The sequence below is a fragment of the Vipera ursinii genome (genome assembly GCF_947247035.1).
Source record: "Vipera ursinii genome assembly, chromosome: 2".
NCBI lineage: Eukaryota > Metazoa > Chordata > Lepidosauria > Squamata > Viperidae > Vipera > Vipera ursinii.
This window is the reverse complement of record NC_139513.1, coordinates 292,288,332-292,308,223: the sequence shown is the minus strand read 5'-3', so window position 1 is coordinate 292,308,223 and position 19,892 is coordinate 292,288,332. Positions and strand designations below refer to the sequence as shown.

The 19,892-nt window shown below is 47.9% G+C and overlaps 1 protein-coding gene and 2 long non-coding RNA genes across 3 annotated transcripts in view; 1 reads left to right on the top strand and 2 right to left on the bottom strand.

The window, feature by feature from the left end:
- Positions 1-19,892, top strand: part of LOC310635708 — a 172,240-nt gene that overhangs the window by 129,368 nt on the left and 22,980 nt on the right. The window lies entirely within an intron of this gene.
- On the bottom strand, positions 8,076-14,173 carry LOC310635704. The gene is made up of 2 exons (XR_014491481.1): positions 12,793-14,173; positions 8,076-10,586 (listed from the first exon to the last, which is right to left on the bottom strand). It is a non-coding gene; the product is annotated as an uncharacterized lncRNA (long non-coding RNA).
- Positions 15,585-19,892, bottom strand: part of LOC310635662 (ribonuclease inhibitor-like) — an 80,012-nt gene continuing 75,704 nt past the window's right edge. Inside the window, 2 exon segments of the mRNA XM_083354859.1 lie at positions 15,585-16,548; positions 16,551-17,039. Of these exon segments, the coding sequence (XP_083210985.1) occupies positions 16,499-16,548; positions 16,551-17,039 (539 nt within the window). The 3' untranslated portion in view covers positions 15,585-16,498.

The following is a 19,892-nucleotide window of genomic DNA, read 5'->3' as shown; positions in this document are numbered from 1 at the left end:
AAGCATCTGTAGGAAGAATTTTAGGAAACAGACAAATTATGGCTAAACTTTTATCCGTTTCTGAGGCTTTGGGAGTTCCTGTTTGCAAAACGCATCTCAGCCGGCAGATCTGACTCTGCAACCATAACTTGGGATTTTCCAAACTGGACCCAGAAGAAAAAACATATCAGTTAGATTTGGGGGATAGACATCCCCCCCACCCCAAAAAAACCCTCCGAAGGAGAACCAAGGAGACTGACTGCCATCAAACTGCATCCAGCTGCGGAATAATTTGTTAAGTGGATTCCAGAACATTCTGCTTGGCTGAGATGCTCCTGTTTTAATTAGCCTGCAATTTTAGGAAAGTATTTTGTGTTCAGCCATTTATCAAAAAAACTGCCGAGGTCCAATAACCTCCCAGGAGGAACGTGGCAAAACGAAAAAGCCGCCAATTACTTATTGTCTACTCAGGACTATCTGCAACCCACTAGGGCATCATCTGAGCACGTCGTCTTGTTGTTTTGCGTGACGTGCAGGCAAAAGAAAACAGATTGACTCAATTATTGAGTAAAATGGGTGCAATTAATTGACTGGGCTGGCTGGCTGATTTATCCGTATAGCAGGCTGAAATAAATTAGGGACGCTTGGCTTCTATTTCCTGGACCTCAGAGGAAATATTCCTCTGAGGAATCCTTTCAGGAACCCAAAGCTCTGATTGGCAAATTGGTCAGGAGCAACGCAGCAGCCATGGATGCCTCTGAGCTATTTATGTGTCCTGCACATGGGTCTCGTGACTAATTAGTGCTACGTGGTCGACTGCGAAGTTGCTTGAAAACGTTGCATTCCTCCCCAAGATCTGGAGCTGTTATTCTGCACGGGGGAAGAGGACTGTGACGTTCACTTGGCGCGCTTTAGAGATTTCTCCATCCCGTCACTGGAATTGCCACCTGGTTGGATTTTGGCAAACTAATTGTAGGAATATTGCTATCGGGTGTTTTCCACTAAAGACAAAAATGGTGCAGCTTAAGAGGAAGCAGCCCAGAGGTAGGATGAGGAAGGATGCATGTGCCCTGTTGCGGTTGTCTGGCTGATGCAGCACACGTGTTCAGGTGTCTGTATCATGTCTGCAAAATCGGGAAAAAGCATGGCTGCTTGTGAAGTCTTGTGAGACACCAAGGGGACGTGGCGGCCATCTCCCCCCAGACCCACCAAATAGGCTGGAGAAGGCCAGTAGGTTTAGTTTCAGAAGCTTCCCCACCACCCAGATCAGGGGTCTTCAAACTTAGCCTTTTTATGACTTGTGGACTTCAACTGCCAGAATTCCTCAGGCATAGGAAAAAAAGGGGGACGGAAGGAAATCGCTTTGAGTGGAATGCTAAAAATCTCCCTGAAACTATACAGACCTGGGATTCAGCCTTGTTTTGGGAAACACGTTGAGCAAAAGTTGCTGTCCAGTTTGGAACTGACTTGTGGAGTCGGTTGGTGCTCTCTGGGTTGGTGGGTTTATTGCGGACGTTTCATAACCCAACTCGGTCACATCATTAGTACCCTTCGGATGCACTGATGCTGCTACGTAGTTGGGTCGTGAAATGTCTGCAGGGAAAAAAAAACAAGCTCACAGCGCAGTTGGGACTACACAGTCGTCTCCGTCTCTTTCTCACAAACTCCCTTCCTTCTAAGACTGATGATGTTATCTAGTTGGGTCATGAAAGATGCAAAAAAAACAACAACAACCAAGCTCAGTGTCAGAATCCATTTATATCACATTCATAAATGTATGTTTAAAACATTATCCCCCCCTTCCTGGATTCTGCCATCTCCTGAGGAAGGAGGAGCGGATGTGGATTCAGCCTGCCTTAGGTTATTTCAAAGACCAAGGGAAACCTTTTGAACTGGGGGAACAAAGGGGAGGGTTAGGGAAGGAGGCATCTGGCCTGTGTCTCCATTTGAATCTGTAAAGGAAGAAGGCAATAACCGTAAAGATTCGAAGATCCCTTTTTCCCACGAAAGGGATGACACGAAGTAAATGATGGGGGGCTGACCAAATGGGGTTGAGGGAAGGTGGGTTGAACCGGGAACTCCTTATAAAGTCTCAATCTGTAAAACAATACCAGGTCCTGTCTTGTATTTCCACAACCAAACATGTCCTAGTAAAAATTCCTTTTGGACTAGAACTGACTCCAAGAGTTTTTCTTTTCCTAAGATGTGGATTGGGGTGGGTCCTGACACTCAGAGAGCGCCAAGGATCCTCACAGTCTTCCCCCTCTTCCTTCTCCCCTTCTCTCTCTCTCTCTCTCTCTCCTCCTCCTCCCTGCTCCTCTACTCTGCAAACCCCACTCCCTTCTAGCACTGATGATGTTACCTAGTTGGCTCATGAAACATCTCCAAGAAAGCAACCAAGCTCAGAGAGCTCCAAGGACCCCTCATTTCATTTGTAACTGACTTGGTTAAATTATTGTATGGATCCTCCGTTGTCAGGCGGTCCAGTGGGCCGCCATATCTGATGCAGATTTTTTTTTAAAAAAAAAGGTTGCATCTTGATGCCAGCTGCCTGAGAAGGATTTTTATTTTGAAAGGCAGATCTAAAAATAACAGTTGGAAGAACAAAATCATACCTGTGGAACAAATATCTGAGCATTCTTTAAAGAATGAACACTGGATTTACTGGGATCCAACTGTTTTTCTTCCCCTGTTGCTTTGCCTTTTTTGTGTGAGAGAAGCAGCCAGGAGGCGAAGGGAATAAAAAGGACCCAGAACAATGGGAATAACACACACAGAGACACACACTCCTCTGTTCTGGACCCCTTCCAAGCTCATTGTTGAAATTCAGCAGCAAATGTGTGCTTTTCCACAGTCTTTGTGTGCGATGTGCGTGCAAGTGAGTATGTGCATGGTTTTTAAAAAAGGAGGTTAAGTTGCAAAGAGATGTGTTAAAAGCTTTGTTAGGCTTAACACCCCTATTCTGAATTAAAAAACGTCCCGGTTCCTCTTGACACAAACAGGGTGACGATATCAGGCTCACCCCATTTCTGTGATATTCTTCCTCTCCTTTGGAGGGCACAATTAAAAAGAATAATTAAGTTTCACATCCTTGCCTTTCCTCAGGAGCAACCTGCGTACACTCGGTCTGGTGTTGGTTGAAACTTCTTTTATGTTTTAAGTGAAAACCTGTTCGGCTAGAGAGGCGTTTTGCTTCATCTTGGTTTTATTGTTCTGTGTTGGAATTACATTGATGCACTTTGGAACAAAAGGGCAGCTTCTAAATTCTCAAAATATAATCGTTAATCAATGTGGAGACGGGATGGAAGTCTTTCCTGTGGGAAATGTGGATCTATCCAGGAGGTGAATCACTGTTTGTGGCTATTTGGCCAAAAACCTGGTTGGTCCTTGGGGGTCCTGAGCTGATGGGACGATAAGAAACACAGGGGTCCCTTCTGCTTGTCCCTGATACTTTCCATTAGCTGGTTTCACCAGAAGTGTCCCGGCAACAAAACGTAACACAACACATGAGGAAAAGGAAAGAGCCTTCATATGGAATCAAAGAACTCAGTAAGGTTGACCAAGCCTTAATGTTCTTTTGCGAACCAAACCAGGAGCCATCTTAATGTGGAGTTTCAGGTGCTCTATTGGTAAAGGTAAAGGTTCCCCTGCGACTCTAGGGGTCGGTGCTCATCTCCGTTTCAAAGCCGAAGAGCCAGCGCTTGTCCGAGGACGTCTCCGTGGTCATGTGGCCGGCATGACTAGACGCCAAAGGCGCACAGAACGCTGTTACCTTCCCACCGGAGTGGTCCCTATTTTTCTACTTGCATTTTTACGTGCTTTCGAACTGCTAGGTTGGCAGAAGCTGGGACGAGTAACAGGCGCTCACTCTGCTACGCGGCACTCGGGATTCGACCCGCCAAACTGCCGACCTTCTGATCGACAAACTCAGCGTCCTAACCCACTGAGCCACCGCGTCCCTCTACTCCAGACATGTCAAACACAAGGCCCGGGGGCTGGATCCAGCCCGCGAAGTGGTTTCATGCGGCCCGCGAAGCCATCCTGGAAACAGTGAGGGAACGGCCCCCACTGCCTTGGCCCTGGCCCAGAGACCCTCAGATCTGTCCCACTCCTGCCCAGGCCCCCATAGGCACCCTTGATGCGAACGATGCAGAGCTGGCCATGCTCACCCAGTAGGCCATACACACTCTAGGCATGCCCACCCAGTAGGCCACACCCACCCTGGCCATACCCCCCCTGCCCCGAGGGCAACCGCAGTGCTGATGCGGCCCTCAATGAAATTGAATTTGACACCCCTGTTCTACTCTATTGGTAGTCCTTGATTTACAACAGTTTGTTTAGTGGCCGTTTGAAGTTACAACAGTACTAAAAGAAGATATTTGTTGTGATTCAGGGTCAGCCTGTGGGTTCGGCAGTTGGGTCGGACGACTCAGAGGAGGAGGGGGGTGTTGAAGACCTTGCTGAGGGGGTTGAAGATCTTGCTGATGATAGCCCTCAGCCAGGCCCCTCCCACTTGGTCACCACGGAGACCCAGCTGTGTGAGCCTGACAGTGTGGATGAAGATGACCCACAGCTGGCCCTGTTCAAGGACGCCCGACGCAGGAGGCAGTCAATTAGGAGTAAACAGAGGAAGGCAATGGGGCTTCTCGGAAGGAGGCAGAGAGAAGCCACGCCCTGAACTCTATATAAGGGGAATGTCTGGGAGGGCTGGTTTGCTGAAGGCAACCGCTCGGATGGTTCATGTTTCTTTAAGCTTCTGTTTCTTGGTTCGTGTCTTGTTTGTTTTTGTTGCAATAAATTTGGCAAGCGTATTCCAGCCTCTTGCCGTTTGTGGAGGGGTTGTCCCTGCCTTTTCTGCAGGGTCGGTAGCAGGCTGGTACAGAACAATATTTAGGACTTTTCACACTTACGACCATTGCAGCATCCCCAGGGTCACGTGATCAAAATTCAGCCGCTTGGCAACTGGCTCGTATTTATGACAGCTGCCGCAACCTGGGTCATGTTATATCCCCTTTTGCGACCTTCTGACAAGCAAAGTCAACGGGGAAGCCGGATTCATTTAGTAACCGTGATAGTAACTGAACACTGCAGTGATTGACTTAACTGTGGGAAGAAAATAAAATGGGGTAAAACTCACTGGAAAACTGTCTTGCTTAACAATGGGATTTTGGACTCAGTTGTGGTCGTAAGTCAAGGACTATCCGGTATTAAATTCCGGCATTCAGTTCCAGAGGAGGGAGTGAAAGTAGCCTGAATGCTTTTTCAATTGTTTTCTGCAATAATCTTGGCTGCGACAACCTTACTCTTTTAAGAGACTTAATTCAGACCCCAGGTGTAAAATTTCCCTGTATGGGCTTCCAATGCATGACATTTATTTTTATGCGCTCCCCTTAATCACCTGGGAGTTTAAGATTTCAATCATGACCCCCTTCTCCCTTCTGTGCTTCAGGCTGCCGATATTCGTGTTTTATTTGACCTTGTCATTTTTGTTGCCGCTCTCTGGACTTGTTGCTCAATCTTATGAATCTCTTTTTAAGTGAGGTCTCCAGAACTGGACACAGTACTCCAAGTGGGGGTCTGACTAAAGTCCTAGGACCTCCCTTTTCTTGCTAGCGATTCTTTTAGCGATACATCCCAGGATTTGGGTTGTCTTCACGGCTGCCTGGCCACACCGATTGTTCATTTTGCAGTCATCCAGAAGGATAGAATCAAGATCACGTGAAGCGTTAATGCCATTTTATAAGGCCTTGGTAAGGCCACACTTGGAATACTGCATCCAGTGTTGGTCACCACGATGTAAAAAAAGATGTTGAGATTCCAGAAAGAGTACAGGAAAGAGCAACAAAGTTGATTCAGAAGGTGGAGGCTGAAATATAGGAAGAACTGTTGCTGCAGTTGGGAATGTCTAGTTTAATGAAAAGAAGGACTAGGGGGTGACATAATAGCAGTCTTCCTTTTCAGAGAAGAGGAAAGGGTCAACCTATTCTCCAAAGCACCTGAAGGCAGGACAAGAAGCAAAGGATGGAAACTTATCAAGGAGAGAAGCAACCTGGAATTATGGAAAACTTTTCTGACAGTGAGAACAATTAACTGATGGAAAGGCTTCCCTCCAGTTGTGGGTGCTCCATCACTGGAGGTTTTTAAGAAGAGACTGGGCAGCCATTTGTCCGGAATTGTCTAAGGCCTCCTCGGGGTTGGACTAGACAACCTGCAAGGTCCATTCCAACTGTTATTCTGTTATCTGCAATGAGTGCTCCTAAATCTTTTTCTTCTATTATTCTAACACTGTGCCCCCAGCGCTTGTTTTTCCCCAAGTGTGTGATCTTACATTTAGAAACCGTGAACTACAATTTCCACATTTCTGACCAATTTTTCAGCAACGTCAAATCATTTCCCATGTTATAAGTACCCCATCAACTCTACTACACACCTTCGTGTCCTCAGCAAAAAACAAGCAAACCTTACTTAGCAATCCTTCTGTTTTATCACTTACAAACACACCGAACAGGACCTAGGACTGAGCCTTGTGGTACATCACTTGTGACTGGTCCCTGGTCCATTAACAATCACACGCTGGGATTTATCCCTGGGTCAATTTCTTATCAATTGAAACACACAGTGGCTAAAACCTGGCCTGTACAACTTTTTAATGAGCTTGTTATGTGGAACTATATCAAATGCTTTGCTGAAATTCTTTTCTAATCTCTTATCAAGATTTACTAAAATTCTTCATGAGTTCACTCAAGTGCAGAATGCTTTTGCATCCGTGCATATGGTTGCAGCAAATAGCCTCGCTCTGATCTCTCCTGCACTTTCAGCCTAAATTCAAGCCCAGTCTCAAGCTATGATTGTAGAAGCAGAAATAAATGTTCCCAATTCTGCAATTTGACTGCATTAAATCCAAATATACTAGATTCAAGAAAGCATCAAGTTCAGCAAGAGATAGAGCAAGCAATGAACTGGATTTTTTTTTTTTTAAATCAAGATAATCCATCAGGCCATAATTTCAGTGGAAAGGAAATGTTAGATGTCGGAGGGCACTGGGGGATTAAGAACAATCATTGTGGGTAAAGAGCAGCTTGGCAACTGGCATGTCTTTTTGATGGTTGCAATATCATGTGATCCCCTTTGAGACCTTCCGACTAGCTAAGTCAATGGGGACACCTGATTCGCTTTACAACCGTGATACTAATGCTGGAGTCATTTACTCAACAACTGTGCGAAGAAAGGTTGTAAAATGAGGCAAGTCACTTAACTGTCTTGCTTAGCAACATAATTTTTTGGCTCAGATGTGGTTGTAAGTCAAGGAATATCTGTAATTCTTATTTCTCGATTCTTTCTGTTCTCTTAGTTTTTAGCTACATGTTGTCAATCTATGACTGCTAAATCTTTGGCACAGTATATTTGAAAATCCAATGTCATGAACTGTAGAACATTATCAAGGAAATCTAGAAAAAGAGCAAGACTGTTTTGGTTAGCAGAGATTACCTATAAGCTGGATTCTAATAATTGGAAGTATTTACTGCTTGGGCATTCAAGAACATTCACACTGACAGAATTTTACAACATGCTTAACTAGGTCAGTTCTGCAGTTCCACCACCATCCTAAACTTGCTAAGTGGACTTACTATCATTCATTTTGTGCCAATCATAATGTTCTGGAAACAGGCAAACTTTTTCTTCTTTCAGCAGCAACTTCCCAATTCTCATCTGAAATGTGTTTCAGTTGTGAATTTTTATCTCAGATCTGTGAGATAAAAGTCACTTTATGAGCAGAGATGACATTACAAACTCAGCTTTCTTAGCTCAACCTGTTAGCTGCTCTGACTGATCTTGAAACAGTTAAGCAGCAAAATGTCTGGAAAGTGAATGGAAGACCACTAGAATATTCCAGGAGGGCTGTAGGCCTAACTGGAAACTTGGAACACACATCCTACAAATTATTTTTGAATGGCGGCCAAGAAAAGAAGATCAAATCTCCTTGTTTCAACTCAGAAAATTGTGGTTGGACACTGAAAACAGAATGCTAGACAGCTAAGGCTTTAGGCTCCTAGGTTTTTGTTATGTTGTTAATAACGAGATGCGAGCCTCAAAAGTACTAAGAATGTGATTTTTTTAATGGTTTGATTGAATACAAATAATCCATCAGTATTGTCATTGCAGTCAAACGGATAAAATTCCTGCCCCTGCCCACTCGAGCATCAGTGCTTTCAGAGGTACATGAAGTTACATCAGCTACAAAGGGAAAATGCTCTTCATAACATTTTACATTTCCTCAGGCAACACTTATGGAGGGAAACAGAATTACTGGAGATAAGTATCAGCAAGTAGCAACAACCCTTTCATAGATCAACATTTTTCAAACATTGAAAAAAAAATAATTAAAAATTTAAAAAATAAAATAGTATTGTTGTGCAATCTTACATTTTTTTAACAATCAAATAACCTCAGCATTTTTCCAACTGTTTTTAGACATACTAAGCTGCACCCTCTGCATGTTGGGCAATCGAGACCGCCTCATCTTTACGCTGAATCAAACACGATAATCTTGACTATACAGGAAGGCAGATGCTTAGGTTACAACGGTGTGTGTGTGTGTGTGTGTGTGTGTGTGTGTGTGTGTGGTCTCCAAACTTGACAACTTGTGGACTTCAGCTCCCAGAATCCCCCAGCCAGCATGCGGTCTGGGAGTTGAAATCCACTAGTTTTACAGTCGCCAAGTTTGGAGAGCCCTGTGCTAAAGCCAAAGAATACCACGAAAAACAGGGCCTCCTTCCCCTGTCACCATCCAATTTTGGAACCAGGAAATACCTGCCCTTTCACAGAATTAGATCCTAAGGTAACATCCAAGTCATCCACTGAGGAAATCAGGCAAACGTCATAGCTGAAGTTGAAGTTGAAGAAAAAAATGTTTTGGATAGCAAATTTGCTGCATCACAGCAAATTAAGTCTACGCATGCCCAAGATGGCGGACGTCCTTGCTCGAGCTCCGTGAGGGGCTCCGGCTTTTTTGGCGACCCTGGAATTTTACAGAGACTTTTGCCTTCTGTGTGGGGAGATGGAATGAGAGAACTGGAGAGGACAGGAGTGAACTGGAGTGAACTGGAGAATGATTCTCCATACCTAAAATTGCCTCCGTGAGATTGTTGGTCGGCCCGGAGGACCCCGGAAGAGCCGCGGCTTGGGTTGGCTTCGACCAGCTGGCTTTCGGCGGATAATAGCCTGACCAGCTGATTTTCGGAGCCCATGGAGCCGCTGCTCGGAACAACGAGGAGAGTTTTACAGAAACAGCGTGTGAAGGGAGCGTTTTGGAACGTTCAGAACTGAGGAGCAGCGGAGGTTCCCGAGGTTCGTCCCTGAGAGTTCTGGTGACCCTCGGAGGGGCCTTGGCTGGGCCCGGAAGATCCCGGAAGAGCCATGGCTTTAGCGGTTCCAACCCGCTGGTTTTGGGCCCGTAATGGCTCCGACCGGCGGTTTTTCGGAGCCGTTGGAGCTGCGGCTCGGAGCGACACGCGGAAGAATGGCGTGTGGAGCGATTTGGTTCAGCAGAGTGGCAACGGGACCTGCAGCTGTCTCCCTGAGCTCCAACGACCTTCGGAGGGCCCTGGTTGGACCCGGAAGACCCCGGAAGAGCTGCGGCTTGTAACGGCTCCGACCAGCTGGTTTTGTCATGTTAGGACTGTTGCCAGCTGATTTTCGGAGCCGGTAGAGCTGTGGCTTGGTACGGTTAGTGCGACTTGCGGAATGGCAGCATGATGAGGAACAGCAATATTATCTATTATGACTGGCAGAGAGGGCTTTATAGCTCCTTGCACTCCATCAACCAGTGTTGTACCCACCTCCGCCCAATTTCTTTAAAAAAAGGTAAAGGTTCCCCCGCACACGCGTGCTAGTCGTTTCCGACTCTAGGGGCCGGTGCTCATCTCCGTTTCAGAGCCGAAGAGCCAGCGCTTGTCCAAGGACGTCTCCGTGGTCATGTGGCCGGCATGACTAGACGCCAAAGGCGCACGGAACGCTGTTACCTTCCCACTGTAGTGGTCCCTATTTTTCTACTTGCATTTTTTACGTGCTTTCGAACTGCTAGGTTGGCAGAAGCTGGGACGAGTAACAGGTGCTCACTCTGCTATGCGGCACTCGGGATTCGACCCGCCAAACTGCCGACCTTCTGATCGACAAGCTCAGCGTCCTAACCCACTGAGCCACCGCATCCCTTAACCCAATTTCTTTAGGTATGGACTAAAATCTTTATATTTGGGACACCTGCTTATTCTACCATCCAGCAGGCTTTTATATTTACCCCAGTGACTGTCTCTTTGGTTCTCCCTCCCTTTTAAAGACTCAGAAGGACCCAGGTGTTGAGCCACTGTGAGAGAGTGGCCCGGAACTACCATCTGCTACCCCCCTTGAGGTGTGAGCTCTGTGGGGGGTAGGCCTTATCCTGGATGTATTTTTTATTCCGCTTCCTGGTCCTGGCCAGCGACCGTCGTGAGAGGATGGTGGCTGGCCTGCTCAGCGGTTATCCAACTCTAGTGGCAGTAGAGTTGGTGTGGCGGTCTGGACATCTATTTTCCTCTGTTTCAAGATTCCCCATTAATTATGGGTCTGCCCTGCTGGACTCTCATAGACAATTATGGCTCAGCTACGCTACTCCAGCAAGGATTTGTTTGCTCTCAGGGGTGCCCCCCCTTCCTGGGAGCGACCCGCCTGTTTTTTGATTTCTCCTCTTGATGACGGGCCCAATTGTTGGGACCCCGAGAGATGGCTGGGCAGGGACAGGAGCCTCTCTTCCAAATTTAACAAGAGGCCCCTGGTGTGTTTTTTAGCTAAATGTTTTGTGGGGTTAGGGAGGGGGGTGGGTTTACAGGTTTGGTTGGAAACTAGGGGGGTTCCACCAACCGTTTCTCAGACCAGGTCAGGGACTGATCGCGCCGTGGTGGGGGTTGGGCTGGGGGCCTATGGGGCCCCAGAGCGGGGTGTGGGATTGTCTATTCCCACGGCGGTTGGGAATGGCCGCAGGTGTATGAACAGAGGGCCATATCAATATCCAGGAGTGCGTCCCCGCTGTCTTCAAGCGGTGATGCGCTCCGACCCTCTGATTTCAGCACGTGGTACCGGGAGCGAGGATGAGCAGCCACCTGAGCTCAGGCTCGTGTATTTTAATGCCAGGTCCGTAATGAATAAAGCACCTCTCATTCGTGATCTGATTGAGGAGGAGCATGCGGACCTGGCTTGCATTACGGAGACCTGGGCGGGGTCCCCCTGGTTGATCTTAGCCCATCAGGTTTCCGGGTGCTGCACCAGCCTTGGGCTCAGGGTAGGGGAAGTGGAGTGGCAGTTGTTGTGAGGGAGACCTTATGTCCGCGGGAGGCCACCATAGTCCAGATAGTCGGGTGTGAGTCCCTCCTCCTGAGATGTGGCCCTAGAGCTCAGCTGGGCTTGCTGCTGGTGTACGTTTCGCCTAGTCGCGTGGCAGCAGCCCTGCCTGAGCTTCTCGATATCCTCTCAGGGTTGGTGGTTGAGTTCCCCAAACTTATAGTTTTGGGTGACTTCAACCTACCATCCCTGGGGGGATCATCTGAGTTAGCTCGGGAGTTCATGGCTTCCATGACGGCCATGGACCTGATGCAGGTTATTCTGGGCCCAACTCACGGGGGGGGGTCACACGCTCAATCTGGTTTTTCTATCTGGACGGTGGTTAGATGATCTACACCCCTGTCATGTACTGATCATCATCTCCTGCGGTTGGTCTTCCGTTTTGCCACTCCCTGTCGTGGGGTTGCTGAGCCAATAAGATGGTTCCGTCCTAGGCGCCTTATGGACCCTGAGCGGTTCCAAACGGCGCTTGGGCCCCCACCTGCCTCCTTTGCTCACAGCTCGGTCGATGCCCTAGTGGAAGCCTGGGAAAGGGCAGCCACAGAGGCACTCGACCAAGTTGTACCCATGCGGCCCTTGACCCGACGCAGATCCCAACGGGCCCCATGGTTCTCCATGGAGCTCCGCGAGATGAAGCATCAGAGACGGGGCCTAGAGAGCTGTTGGAGATCCAGCCGATCCGAATCCGACCGGTTACAACTAAGGTCGTTTACGAGAACTTATCTCGCAACATTGAGGGTGGCAAGGTCTAACCACTTTGCCACCCTCATCGCGTCCGCAGATAATCCCCCGGCCGCCCTGTTTAGGGTAACTCGCTCTCTCCTTAATCAGGAGGTGACAGAGGAACCCTTGCAGGGTCGAGCCGAGGAGTTTAGCCGATTTCTGTCGGACAAAATCGCTCGGATCCGGACCGGTTTGGACTCCGACTGGGCAGAGTCTGACGATGAGGATACGGGCGGCCTTGTCGATTTAATCTGGGAAGAGTTCGACCCTGTGACTCCTGAAGAAGTGAACAAGATCATGGGGAAGCTGAGCTCCACCATGTGTTTGTTGGACCCGTGCCCCTCCTGGCTGACTTATGCGGCCCGGGATGGGACACGAGGCTGGCTCCAGGCAGTGATTACTGCCTCTTTGAGTCAGGGTAGTTTTCCCGCCGCCTTGAAGGAGGCGGTGGTGAGACCCCTCCTCAAGAAGCCTGCCTTGGACCCAGCAATTTTAAACAACTATCGTCCGGTCTCCAACCTTCCCTTTTTGGCGAAGGTTGTTGAGAGCGTGATGTTGCAGCAGCTCCCTTTGTTCTTGGATGAAGCTGATTATCTAGACCCGTACCAATCGGGTTTCAGGCCCGGGTACAGCACGGAGACGGCATTGGTCGCGCTGGTGAATGATCTCTGGCGGGCTCGGGACAGAGGTTGCTCCTCTGTTCTAGTCCTTTTAGACCTCTCAGCAGCTTTTGATACCATCGACCATGGTATCCTGCTGCGACGTCTCAGGGGGTTAGGAGTGGGAGGCACAGTTCTCCAGTGGTTCTCCTCTTACCTTCTGGGACGTTCGCAGTCAGTGTTGGCAGGGGGGCAGAGATCAACCTTGAGACCTTTCATTTGTGGAGTTCCTCAGGGATCGGTTCTCTCGCCTCTCCTGTTCAACATCTATATGAAGCCGCTGGGTGAGATCATTCGTGGTTTCAGAGTTGGGTATCATCAATATGCTGATGATACCCAGCTTTTCAATTCGACCCCAAACCACCCCAGTGATGCCCTCGACGTGATGTCCCGATGCCTGGAGGCGGTCCGGGTCTGGATGGGGAGGAACAGGCTTTGACTCAACCCTGACAAGACTGAGTGGCTGTTCGTGCCGGCATCCCGGGAAATTCCGATTATTCCATCTCTGGCCATGGGGGGTGAGCTATTACCCCCCGTAGATAGGGCTCGCAACTTGGGGGTCCTTCTAGATTCACAGCTCTCTTTGGAAGAACATATTGGAGCTGTGACTAGGGGGGCCTTTGCCCAGGTCCGCCTGGTGCGCCAGTTGCGGCCCTATCTAGACCGGGATGCCTTGCGTACAGTCACTCATGCGCTCGTGACTTCTCGTCTAGACTACTGTAATGCTCTCTACATGGGGCTGCCCTTGAGATCCACCCGGAGACTTCAACTGGTGCAGAATGCAGCCGCACGAGTTGTCTTGGGGGTTTCCCGATACTCCCATGTTACACCTTTCCTCCGCGAGCTGCATTGGCTACTGGTTGCTCTCCGGGTGAGGTTCAAGGTGTTAGTGATGACTTACAAAGCCCTTCATGACATGGGTCCGGATTACCTACGGCAACACCTGCGGCCGGCGTCAACTTCCCTCCGTCCAGTGCGCTCCCACAGAGAGGGCCTCCTCAGGGTGCCTCCGATCAAAGAATGCCGATTGGTGGCCCCCAGGGGGAGAGCGTTCTCTGTGGGCGCGCCAGACCTTTGGAACCGCTTACCGGTCGAGCTCCGGATGGCCCCCGACCGTCGCTCCTTCCGGCGCGATCTCAAAACCTTTTTTGAACAAGCTGGCCTGGTCTGACGGGATGGGGTTGGGTTTTTATAATTAGTTTTAATTTTTAATATGTATTAATTATTATGGGCATAATGGTTTAATCACTTTTTAATTTTTGTATTCTCTTTTTTTATTATGTATTGCCCTGTTCACCGCCCTGAGTCCTTCGGGAGAAGGGCGGTATACAAATTAAATTATTAAATTATTAAATTATTAAGTCCATGAGTCATAAAAGAGCCGAGTTTGAATACCCCTGACCTAGGTTGTGTCATGTAGCACCACCTGGGCCCCTTAGCCGTTTTACCTTTAGATGGGACAGGCAAAGATGTTCCCCAAAGAGGTCCAATGTTGGGACAATTCTTCTCTGCAGGGACCACAGAAGAGTGTCCGTCTGACATCCTACCAGCATCTCCGTCAATTGCTCTGCAAAGACCTGCACTGCCAGGTGTGCCTGCGAGTAGCTCAGGACGCCTGGCAGCTAATTTATTAGTAACGCAGAGCAGTGTGTCCACACCAAATCCAGATTGGATGCACAGAGGCCACGTCTGTCTGATGGGACCAGGGAGTTTGGCTTTTGTTTTGCAGAAGGGAAGACCCCGTTCTTCCAGCCATCAGCCAGGGAGGTCTGGGAGATGCACCTTAGGAAGAAAACGATACAGCACCAGTGGGGTCTTCCTTTCTTGGTCCAGAGTTCCCTGAGGAACTTCAGTGGCCGCATGTCCTCACTGCGTCCTTCAAAGGCTGTCACTCAAGCCTCCATCTTCCCTCGAGAGCTACTTTTCCTTCCTCCAAAAGTCACCAACTTCCTAGAGTTCCACCTTCAGAGGATGAAGCTCCAAAAGAGATGGGGCTTGCCCAGAAGAGTCCTTGAATCGTGTGCCTGCGAGTAGCTCAGGACGCCTGGCAGCTAATTTATTGGCAACGCACAGAGCACTGTGGCCACACCAAATCCAGATTCCTGCTTTCTCCCAGGCCTTGCAAGGAAACCAAAGTCTCCCCTGCCACCTCAGTAGAGGAAGAACATGAGTCCTGCCTCTGGTCCTCCAGTGTGACCTCTGCCTGCCTGGGACCTATTTCCTTTGGCCCAGAGGGCACAGCATCCACTGATACAATCCAGCATGTGGCAAGTGTCGCAGCAGGGAAGAAGGCCTCGAAACGTAGCCTCCAGGATCGAAAGACCCAGGGCAGTTTCCTTGGGGAGCTGGACGTTTTTCACGGAGGACCTCTCGAACTTGTCCTCCAGCACTTATGAGACCTCCTCCATCAGTAGCTGGACAGATTCTTCTGGCCCCTCTACCATCATCTTCAGCAGACTGAGGAGCTGCAGGTCCCTTAAGCACCACAAAAGGGTCCTTCAAAAGCAGAAGAGTAGCAGAAGCTCCAAGCCAGCTTAACCCGAGGCTGCCAAGGTAGAGGAGATGCACTTTCCATCTGTGTCTGTCTCCTTCATGGAAGAAGCTATGATTCAGAGCTTAGAGTCTCACTGGCTAGCCAAGAGGCTCCAGCATATGCTGGGGATGTCCTGGATTCTCCTCAGGTCCCACAGGAACTTCATGCCCTCTGCTCCAGTTTCCTCCTTGGGGAGGCCACTGGGGGTCAGGGTTGTGGTGAGAAGGCCTCAGGTCCTCGCCTTTGTGGCCACCAAGACCAAAAAGAAGCTGCTCTTCATAACATTTTACATTTCCTCAGGAAACACTTATGGAGGGAAACAGAATTACTGGAGATAAGTATCAGCAAGTAGCAACAACCCTTTCATAGATCAACATTTTTCAAACATTGGGAAAAAAAATAATTAAAAATTTAAAAAATAAAATAGTATTGTTGTGCAATCTTACGTTTTTTTAACAATCAAATAACCTCAGCATTTTCCCAACTGTCTTTAGACATACTAAGCTGCACCCTCTGCATGTTGGGCAATCGAGACCGCCTCATCTTTACGCTGAATCAAACATGATAATCTTGACTATACAGGAAGGCAGATGCTTAGGTTACAACGGTTGAGTGTGTGTGTGTGTGTGTGTGTGGTCTCCAAACTTGACAACTTGTGGACTTCAGCTCCCAGAATCCCCCAGCCAGCATGCGGTCTGGGAGTTGAAATCCACTAGTTTTACAGTCGCCAAGTTTGGAGAGCCCTGTGCTAAAGCCAAAGAATACCACGAAAAACAGGGCCTCCTTCCCCTGTCACCATCCAATTTTGGAACCAGGAAATACCTGCCCTTTCACAGAATTAGATCCTAAGGTAACATCCAAGTCACCCACTGAGGAAATCAGGCAAACGTCATAGCTACCTTCTTGGTAAACAGGCACAGATTTTCCACATCTCCTCCAACCAGGAAGGCTTTTTTTAATCATTATTGTTTCGACCACTAGAACAATCCACCAGAGCATTTGTTTCCCTCTGAAAGGAAGAAAAGAGCCCTTTTGCTAGATGCCGATGATCAACCCGACCCAGGCAGTTCTGAAATCTCAGCCTCTTTTCTTCCGCTTCCTTTAAATCAGCCTCTTTCCATTCCAAGGTTCTCCCTTTTTCTCTCTCAACACGAAAAACTGTCCGGCTTTCTTTTGCTCTGTAGGTTAAGTAATTCTGTCAGCTCGACTGAGGCTTGTTTTGGGATTCTTATCAAAAGGCAGAGGAAGGGTGCTTTCCTGCATGGCTTGCCCCTCTCCCGCCCCCTTCTTCCTTTTCGGCTGACTTTGGGACTCCGAATTCAGCGTTTCCAACCAGAAAGCATCAAAAGATCCCGGAGCCTGATAACCTGGCTCCTGATGATCTAGGGGCTCTTTGCTCAGCAAAACGCAAATGGCAGGGATATTTCGTTTCACAGTCAAGGGATCCAGGCCAGCCTCTGGCACAATGGGTTCCCAGATCTCCTCTATTTGATGAAAGAACACTTTTGTGATCTGATGAAGATCCTTGAGCCGCCGCTTCATAATCTCCACGCAGGTGATGGTCTTGTTGATGGCTTTGCCAACCCCGCTGAAGAGCATCTGTCTCGTCGTCTCTTGCTCCATCTTGCCAATGGCATAGCCCATCAGATTCCGGATCTTGCTTCCATCCTTCACTTTCATTTCAATGATGTCTGAGGGCAAGCTGGTGAAAGGGAGAGGAGAAGGCTTCTCCACTACCTTGGACTTCTGGTAATTCTCCATGGTTTGCAGTGCTGTAAGGAACAAGGACAGAAATGGCATTTCAGGATCCAATTATGCTATAGGATTACGGATGCAAAGTCTTAGAAATCTGGGAATTTACCCCGCTGAACACGACGAGGTTTATCCCCAGTCCCTTGTTCCATTTTCAAGGGTGATAAAAACCCTTCAGGCATGGGCCCAGGTTATCCTTATTGTGCTAGCAGAAGAGGTCTACTGCAGACCATGGCACTCAAGACATTCCAGCTGGTGGGGGCCAGGAGAAGAGCGTTTTCTGCTGTGGCTTCTGCCCTTTGAAATATCATCCACCACCCCGCAGGTGAGATTTGCACACATCCTGAAAGGGCCTGAAGATCTGGCTCTGCCAGCTGGCCTGGGCCCCCAACTGGGGCATCTCACTCTGGAGGTGGTTAATGTGCTAAGACCCCACCTCCTCCTTTTCTGCATCTTCTTCCCTTTCTTCCCAGCTTGCAATTTCAACTTAATCCTAGTGTTAATATTTATGGTTATTACGCTTAAATGTTTCATCTTGAGCTTTTTTTTATTGTAAGCTGCTTAGGGTCGGCTCTAGGCTAGATGGGTGGCATGTAAGCCCAATAAATAATAAGAATAAAAGGAAAAAAGGGAAGGAGATAACTGTACAATGAAACAATAATTACCGAAAACACTGTTTAGCAAAGACAAGCCAGATCAATGTTTCAACTCACTCCAAGGTGCCTTCGTCACATTAAAGCATCCTTATTCCTGCTCTTATTCACACCCTCGTTAATAATGCATAAGGGGAAGCTTCAGCCACCCATATATAACTAATGCTTTAGGCTTGCTTTCAAAAGTTGTGGGTGCCGCATCACTGGAGGATTTCAAGAAGAACAAGAAAGAGAAATGGGACCTTGGGAGTCCCAGTGGAAAGGCTGCAGGAATTGGGTATGGCCAGTTTAGAGAAAAGAAGGACCAGGGGTGACATGAGAGCAGTATTCCAGGGTTTGAGGGGCTGCCACAAAAAAGAGGGGGTCAACCTATTCTCCAAAGGACCTGAAGGCAACAATGGATGGAAACTATTCAAGGAGCAAAGCAACCTGGAATTAAGCAGAAACTTCCTAACAATGAGAACAGTTAATCAGTGGAACAACTTGCCTCCAGAAGTTGTGGGTGTTCCAACACTGGAGGCTTTTAAGAAGAGATTGGACAGTCACTTGTCTGAAATGGTATGTCAGGGGTCCCCAGACCCCAGTCCGTGGACCAGTACCAGGCTGTGGCATTCCAGCAACCGGTCCGCACAAACAAGCAAAGCCCCATCTGTGGGATGCAGGCAGCACACAAAACCATGCACCTTCCGGTCCATGGAAAAACCTCTCTCCACGGAACCGGTCCCTGGTGCCCAAAAGGTGGGGACCTCTGGTATAAGTGCTTGAGAAGGAGTTTGGACTACAAGACCTCCAAAATCCCTTCCAACTCTGTTATTCTATGTAATGTTGCTTATGTGCAGCAAGTGAATTTTAAGCCACCCAAAGACACTTTGCGGATTGAGATGGGCCGAATATAAATGTCATAAAAAATAAATGTTTTATTAAGCAGAGCAGGCAAACAAGCGTGTGCTGGTTTACCTTTAAGCGTTCTTCATTAATATCTCATGTTCAACAATCAGTGCTATGCAAATCTAGAAGAAAATGTTCTGTCATTTAAGCCATCAATTTTAATCAGTTGATGCAATCAGTATTCAATTAATCACACAACTCCATCCTCTCATTTCCTTTGAAAGAGAGGACGAGTTGCTGATGTACTTTTAAATGGAATATTAGAGAAAGCCTTGTACCACAGGTAATCTTTGACTTATAACCATTTATTCAGTGATCATTTGAAGTTACAAGGGCAGTGGGGGGAAAAATGACAAGATCATTTTTCACACTGCAGCCTCCCCAAAATCCAGATGCTTGGCAACTGTCTCACATTTATGACAGTTGCAGGGTCACGTGATCCTTTTGTAACCTTCTGACAAGCAAAGTCAACGGGGAAGCCAGATTCACTTAACGACCGGGCGACTAATTGAACAACCCGTTTGATTTGCTTAGCAACGGTGGCAAGGTAGGTTGTAAAATGGGGCAAAGCTCACAACAGCTGTCTTGCTTAGCAAGGTAGATTTTGGGCTCAATTGTGGTCGTAAGTCGAGGGTTATATTAGTAAATTATGCTTGTGAAATATTAATTAGATGGCTACATTTTACGTATATTATTTGGGCTGTAGCGAAACAATTCACTAATATTCCTGAATTACTGTAGCGAAGTAATATTATTTAAGACTGTCACTCTGCTTATTATCTAGATTACAGAGACCATTCAGTAATATTCCTGAATATATTAGCGAATTATTGTGGTGAAGTAACTCACCAATATTAATCAATTGCTGATAAAGAAATAATATAGCAGATATTTTGGTTTGTTTGAACTGGATCCCCCTCTTTTGCAGTGTACTGTATAAATGGTCTTTATGGGGGTGGGAGGAATGTTGGCTCGGTTTTTCTCTCAGGCCAGGCAGGCCCACCTCGCAGGGTTGTTGTGGGGAAAATAGGATCAGGCAAATTTGCTACCTTGAGTTATCCCAAATACATAAAAAGCAGGATAAAAATTCCATCAAGGCGAAATAAAAATTAATAAATTAAATAAAAACGCACCTCACGGCAAAGCGCCGAGCCGCGGATTCCCCTCAGAACTGCTGAGGGACCAACCCGGGCTGACCCAGAAACATGTGAACGCGGCCCCGGACTTTTTTCGCCTCACCACTGGTCTCCCTAGGCTTCGGGCACTCACTCCCATCATCCCCAGCCCAAACCTTCCCCCGCTCACCAATTGCCGCCGCCAACGGCGCCGCCG